Here is a 7,652-nt window from a genome sequence, read left to right as displayed (position 1 = left end):
ATCTATTTTCTTAATGATTGGGGTTTTTCTAAAATCTCTAAATGACAGACACAGAATAAAGTTTAAGAGGAACTATTTGGCGATGCAGCATCTCAGGTCATGACTGTCATCCCTGTTAATTGCTAGCTTCTAGAAAATAGGTGTTACAACCACCACTTGGCTTTGTTGTTCTGGAATACAATGCTGAGCAACCACAAAGGAAGATAAACTCCCTGCCACCAAGAGTTTAGTGATTTAAGCTATTACAATCCCCTACTAGACACTGGGTTGTAGTTCCCTCTTCTCTGTAGTTCCCTTGCTGTGCTTCTTTCTTTTCTCTCTCCTGTGTTCTTTAACTCTTCCTATGGAACATAAGCCCTACATCGCATTTACTTTGATTAAAATATACAGCATGTTATCAGTTTGCAGATTGTGGAAGTGATCTTCACAGCTAGATGGCAACAAAAGAATTCCATTAGACTTCCTTTAGTAAAAAGTGAGAATTACATTTCTCACTATTGTGAGAGCATTAAAAGCAGCTGCCCGACTAATGTCAGCGACACTTTCCTTCAATTTAAATATTTGCAATAGCCATAGTTAAACACATAGTAACTGGCATTGAGATAAAACAGAAATATATCATATAGCCATACTGCTGTGCAGATATTCATTTGGATTTATGTCCTTCTTGCCTTGGTGCCTAGAGTAAGTCTTGTGATTTAAAGGCTGTTTTACACAATTTTGAAATTGTGTAGAGGACAAATTATCTTTTAGGTGAGTAACAGAATTTTGACTTTTTCTGGAAGCAGCTCCCTAAAGAGATCAAACAATGTTATGTTCTCTTTCTGCTTTTAAAGTCTGCAGAGATTCATATCCGTGATAGTACTCTTTCTGGGTGACTGAATCTAGCCCCTGGCTCCTGGAGGCTGTTACATCATCTAAACCTTCTAAACAGTTCTTTCCTCATCCTCTAAAATCAGTGTTGAAACTTATCATCCTCTTACACAGTTACTGTCCTGTTAGAAGACTTGTGAGGAACTTCAGCTGACCATACCTTCTGAAAGAAGCATATGTAAGCAAATGTTGCTTGGGTTTTGCCCTCATTTTTATTCTTTCAAAAAATGAGCATAGTAAACTCCATGGCACAGGATACAATGATAACAGAAATACAGATCTCAGCATTCTTAGCCATGATTTTGCCATTCTGCTGTACAAGCTGTAATGGTAAGGTTTTGGTTTCTTGAAGCTTTTGATTCTAACAATAAAAAAAGTATCATTATAGCATAAAAATAAAATTCTATTACAAAAAAATGAATGCATTTTTATTCTGTTGTGCCTGTATGACCCAAATTTTTCTCATCACACTAAAAGGTTGAAATAAAGAGTAAAATCCAACCTTGTAGTAAACAGGCACACTGGTAGATTTCCAGGAGGCCTGAATTTGTAGTTTATTTTGCTTCAGTGTGCAATATACAGACTTTGGCTCCACTTCTTGCTTCCTCATAGGCAGACATTTTCTGAGCTGTTTCTCTGGCCATGAAGCCATGCTGAAAGATCTTGAACTGTCTTTCCCGACTGTCTTCCAGTTCATTCCAATGGTTCCATTGGAAAGTATCCTGCAGAAAAGAGACACAGATGATCAGACTGCAGATAATACAGTAGTTCTTTTTAGAGGATACCATATTAGACTAAATAAACTCTTCAGAGTTTATTTGCTAACACGATTGGGAGACTTGTCAACATCAAACTGCGCATGATGAATAGAAAGGTAACTCGGGTGGGTTGCCCAGATCAAGATGAATTAAACACAGCTGCAACTCCCCACAAAATATTAAGTCAAGATAAAACTACACCTGGATGGTTTGCTTCAGTGCTGCTACCTTGCATTCCTTCTTTGCCAGCAGTTTATTCTTGAAGCCATAAATGAACAGTTGCACAAATCCTACCAAAATCTAGTGGTTTGCTGATCCAAAAACTGGGCTCGCAAGGGAGCATTCCCCAAAAGCTCAGAACAAACAGAAAACTGCTACTTTTTTCATCTGATTCTCCGTTTAAAATGGTAGAAAAATTAATTTTTTTTCATTAATGGTAGTTTTTCTTATGTTTAGTTTTCCAAATTGCAATAGAAATTCTGTTTTATTAAGAATAGAATAGTGATTTGTAAATAAACTTTGCCTTGACTAATTGGACCCAAAGGGCCCCCACAAATGTTACGAAAGCCACAATCTGGAACTTTATTACAAGGGGTTTGTGTAACTTCTTTTTTCTCAACTAACTGAGGAACCTACATAGTAGCAGTACAAACTGAATGCCAGATAACTACTGCATTATAACTAAGGGAGGAATTTTTTCCTATAGTCACACTAACACCTTTTTCAGCAAAATGCAGTTCAAGCACAATAAAGATGCTGCTGAACATATCTGATCAGAATTGAGCTACTTTCCTGTAGTAACATTTGGATACTACTTTTACGTAGTAACATATCTGACAAGAATTAAGCTATATTCCTGTAGTAATATTTGATACTACTTTTATGTAGTAACATATCTGACCAGAACTGAGATACTTTCCTGTAGTAACATTTGGATAGAGTCATGTAGAGTGGAACAGCAGTGATCTAAGATAAACCAAAACAGTTACATAATTCATAATAACCCTGTTTTTTTTTCTTTTCTTCTTTTCCATATGTCTTAACATTTGAGCAGAACATAAACAAAACCACTGTGACAGCTTAAGAGACTTACTGTGTAAATCTAGCTCAAGAAACAACTTTCAAACCCTGGCTTTTTTGCTCAATCATATGAGACCACAGCACACATACAGACCCACATCAGGTAGTTAAAAGTTCTAGTTGTGAATTTATGATTTCTTTTTGTTTATTAAGAAAAAATGTCTCACAATTGTAATTATATGTCTGCTTTCCTTTGAAGTCTGCATTTTTGCTTCCACTTTACTGTGGACTCCATTCAGCAAACTGTTTAAGCATGTGTTCAAAACCTCAGTTCAGAAAACCATCCCAATTTAGGACATGCTTTCTTCAGGTAGGTCATTGTTTGCTTTGCTGAAAGGAATAGACCTAGTTGTCTCTAGAAGCACCTACATGTTTTACTTGCCTGAAACGGGCATTCTGAAGGCAGCAAACATTGATACTCTGAAAGATTGCTCTATTTTGGTTTTTAGAACTATATACACTTGAAAAATACAGTTTTTCTCTTCATTGAATTCAGCTTCATGTAAATTTCTCACAAAATAGGTAGAGATCTATTACTAGCAGATTGGGAGATTTATTTGTATTTTTAGATTGAGCTAGTACAGCTTTTAAAAAGTGATCCTATTATAGAATCATAAAATAGTTAGGGTTGGAAAGGACCTTAAGATCATCTAGATGACTGTTCCCTGCAGCATTCCACATGCTGTGTTACACTACTGGTATATGAACCACTTCTCGATGTTAGGCATGACCTGAGGTGGTGGCTGAGGTGGCAGCAGAAGCACTAGTTCCTCACCACTTTAGACACTTGCCGAGGAAACACAACCACTGTGAAACAACATGAAGCCTACAGCCTATTGGTGCTTCCATATGACAACGTGGGACCAGGCTGAGGTGAAATGCATGGGAATGACCAACTCTTAATATGCCTTGGGCGAGACACAGGAGAGCATCCCAGTTTCGTGTAACAGGGTATGTGTGGTAGGAAGCTGAGAAAGACAGGAGTTAAAACAGGGGGTAAGATACTCCTTTGATGGAATGAGAGTGTATGGAAATAAGAGTGGGAAGCTATATGTCGCACAGATGAGCCCTGCTCTGTGGTAGCAGATTGTGTGACAAGAAGGTGAGGTCAAGGCCATGGTTTGGAGAAATGGTGCCTGTGCAGGACACAGGGTGTTGCTGTTGCCAATCATCTATGGCACCATCTGCCTCTGGCCCCCTTGCCAGTGCTGGCAGTTGAGCAAAGGTCTGTGAACAGCAGGTCTATTGCAGAGCTTTTCTCCTTATGTAACTCCAGACCTTCCTTGATGCGATGCTGCTTTTCTGGGTGGTAATCTTTGAGAGTCCTTCTTGCTTTTTACGCTCCATTTTTTTTTCTACAATCCTCTTCTGCAGGTTTAAAATGCGCTCATCTTTCACAGGCCTTTCACCAGCCTGGGGCTTTCTTTTCTCTTCTTCTTTCCTGCAAAAACAAAAAGAAGCAATGAGAAGGTAAAGTAATATCAAACTACAAAATAAAACCATCTGAGCATATACCTTGATAATAATGAATTTGCTCTTGCTTCTGGGACTCAGAACAGGTTTAAATCATGTAACTTGAATGTGGTACTCACAACTTGCTTCTTGTTTACAGAACAGCATTACTAAACAGTATAGAGTAATTTCTTCCCACGGGATGCCATGATGACAATATCTGAAGTACTTCAAGCCTGACATGACATTCTTCACAAAAAACATGTGCAAAACCTGTGATAATACTTCAGCTTTTTGCTTGTGAGAACTATGTAGTTTTCCTTATATGATCATTAGTATTCATCTCAATTGCTATATTCCTTGGCAAATGAAAGATACTCTTTCCTGTGTAATCTCAATGCCCAGATTCAGAATCAATGGGACAGTGATGTATTCATTCAGGTTAGTTGGTCTAGGTGATCATAAATTGACAGCACCATGTGCAGCATAAAATTAAGGCATAAGAAAGAGGTTATTGGATAGTCTTCCTTTTTTTTTTTTTCTTTTATTGTAGCTACTTTTCTGTCCTTGAGTTTACATTTTATCTGTTCTTGATTACTTTCACTCAACTGGCACAATTTACTCCCAGTTTCTTCATACAGGTTACACCACATTACATAGTGATTCACTTAACATCCAACTTCCTCTTTTACTCAACGCTGCTCTTGAATTTGGCTTAGTATGATCAAGCTGTAGTATTAATATTACATCATGAGCAGATGTGATTCTTTGGCCAAATTCAGAGCTAAAGGAAGTGTTAGATTTACCAAAGAAAGTAGGTAACACCTTAATAGTTTGTAACAGAACTATTCCCTTATCTCTTGGGTCTTACATCACACTGTTTTCAGTAAAAGGCACACTTTTCTGAAGGAGCTGGAAGAAGGGGAAGAAGGAAGTTCCTTCTGGTGCTAAACCCACCAATTTGCCTTAAAAAGTTACTGTATCTAGATTCCAGGGATCCACACACTTCTTTCACCTTGGGAGATCCTCAGGAGCTGGATGAAGTGGAGATTTGTTCCATGTTAGTTACATTCTGAAATGTGATGTGACTGTGAAATCTAAGTAAGGGCATAGTTTAGCTCAGCTTGTCATTTCCAGTTGCTTTCGTGAGACATTTTATGAACCTCTCTGCTGCTTGTGTCATGCTGTCTCGTTAGCATAACACTTCCTTATCTTCCTTAATACTCTGATATATTCTGCTACACTGAGCTCAATTTTTAACACTATTCTGTAAATGTAAAAATTATGCACTATCACTTAACCTAATTGAGAACATGGTTTATTTCTGTTTGCATTGTAACAAGGCATTGTATTCCAAGGGATATAGGAGAATGTTACCATCAGGTTTTATGTAAATAAATGATGATTAGATATTTTCAGTGGGAATAAGCAATAAAACCTTTCCTTACATGCAAATCCAGATTCTTGTAAATACAATTACAAGAAATAAAGCAAGGGGTTTAACATCATAAAGCAGCAACAGCTGCTTCTGAATTAACATGATAAATAGTCACTTATCCTCAGAGTAATATTCAGTCCTCTTCTACATGAAGTCATGTGCCAGTCATCTACACTATTCCCCAAAGCTGTCAATCCCATAGATTTGCAGCTGCCACATCATAACAGAAACTCAAAGAGGGGAAGGAATGAAAAAAAAAACTTCAAAATTCTTTTTTTCTGTGATGGTCAGTTGAGAATTTTAAGGACTCAAGATAGAAGCACCCCATATCATGTATTGGCTAAGGAAGTCAGGTAACAGCCAGTCAGAATGGAGTTAGAAAAATCTTCTCCAGATTCAACAGAAAATTATGTGCTAACTTATAAAAAAATGTGCAGAAACCATTTTAATTTTACTTTTAAGTTCATTTACCAGCTACCGGTATTGAAAGAGTACTTTGAATGAAAACCAATAGTCTTTAAGAATCGTACTAGTTCCTAGTTCCTAAGATGTAATGTCGCATCTTTGGTCTAAAACAGAATTTGTTAATTTCCTTTTAGTTTGGTCTCAGGTAAGAGTCGCCTGTCCCTCTGCAAGTTTGCCATAATTAAAAAATATTTCTCTACCAAAGACACTAAAAAAACAGTTAATAGTTTTGAAGTCCATATGTATTTGAAATGGTTTAACAAACTCTAGTGTTTTCTTAGTGCCCTTGTCAGAAACTACTTTTTAGTGTTAAGGATGAGATTCTTGAATGTGCTGATGGAAGTTTGTAGTAGTGTGAGGTGTGTGTATAAACTACTTAGAGGACGAAAAGTAAGGGATTAGTGGAAGATTTAACAGAATATGGACATGAAAGCAAGCAATGAAAATTTATCTACCACTGTTTTCGTTCTCTATTCACTTTCTGTGCATACAGTCAACAGAACAAAGATTTGGGTATACCGAGATGAAGTACAGAATAATTCCATCAGTGATGGGTAAAATGGAAGTGCCTTCCTGGTTGAAATAATATTCCAGGCATCGTAAACTGCAATTCACATCCCATATTTGTTGTCTCAACAATTTCCTTAGTAAATATAATGAACTTTAAAAATAAATAAGTTTTGGGCAGTCCAGCATCTTTTTACCTACATATCCCTTGTAATTATTTAACTATCTGCCATGCAGTTTTAGGATGCGGCCAAATGAACTGTAGGTCCAGTAGGCCACCTGACTTACAACTGAAACAGCAGCAATTCAGCATGAAAGGTTTTCCTTTCCAAGTGAAAACACTCGGAACACTTGGATTAGGTCTTCACAGCTGTGTTTACAAAATGGAGAATATGAAGATTTGCACAGAGGATTCCTCCTGAAAACTACATTTTGCCCTTCATTTATATTTTCAAACTCCAGCTGTACATCAGAATTGTAAGGAGACAGCTCTTAACTGACTCAGTACTTGTAGGAGATGGAGTGAAAATGGCTACTTCATCATTCTAGGCATTACAGTATCAACTTAAGCAGCTAGGACTGTATTTATAAGATCACCTTACAAAATGGAGTCTTGTGCAATAAATACAAATATATTTTTAAAAGCACAAGTAAGATTGCCTTATAGTGCAATAAACTTTGGGGTTTTTAACTTCCTCATACTCTCAGTCCCAGTGACTGAGGCTGTTTGTACTTCACAGTACTTTGCCTTTTTTCTGCCCCGCACTGTGTAATTCTTAGGTATTGCAGTGAGGAAAATTAATGTATCTAACTGTTAACAGTTCACTGTTAAGGGAGTCATTATTTTGACATTTAAACACACTACACTATTAGATTGATTACTATTTTGTACTAATGTGAGGGATTTAAGCACCCAAAATCTGACTCCCTTCCAAAACAATTAAGTTATTAAGCATTTAATTTTAGGTGGGGAAGTGATTGTTATTCATAATAGTGTTTGCCTCATTTGAAATAAAGATTATGAAGCTGTATAATCAGAGTTCATTCACAGAATTACAGGATGGTTGAGGCTGGAACAG

General features: G+C 37.0%; 1 protein-coding gene across 6 annotated transcripts in view; it reads right to left on the bottom strand.

The window, feature by feature from the left end:
- Nucleotides 1–209: 209 nt before the first annotated feature.
- The window catches only part of CFAP99 (cilia and flagella associated protein 99), a 53,706-nt gene continuing 46,263 nt past the window's right edge, over nucleotides 210–7,652 (bottom strand). For 3 of the 6 annotated variants that reach the window (XM_057426681.1, XM_057426682.1, XM_057426684.1), the window contains 2 exons: nucleotides 3,990–4,152; nucleotides 468–1,595 (listed from right to left, as the gene is read on the bottom strand). In XM_057426681.1, coding sequence (XP_057282664.1) covers nucleotides 1,428–1,595; nucleotides 3,990–4,152 — 331 coding nt within the window. In that variant the 3' untranslated portion in view covers nucleotides 468–1,427. Of the gene's footprint in view, nucleotides 431–467; nucleotides 1,596–3,989; nucleotides 4,153–7,652 lie in introns of those variants that run through there. The other 3 variants (XM_057426685.1, XM_057426686.1, XR_008974585.1) reach the window with 2 other exon arrangements.

The sequence above is a fragment of the Pezoporus wallicus genome, unplaced genomic scaffold (assembly GCF_028554395.1).
Source record: "Pezoporus wallicus isolate ANWC-B61680 ecotype Strahan unplaced genomic scaffold, APGP_CSIRO_Pwel_v1 scaffold_13239, whole genome shotgun sequence".
Taxonomy (NCBI): Eukaryota; Metazoa; Chordata; class Aves; order Psittaciformes; family Psittacidae; genus Pezoporus; species Pezoporus wallicus.
Note: the sequence above shows the minus strand (reverse complement) of the source record. Positions and strands in the feature narration are given on the sequence as shown.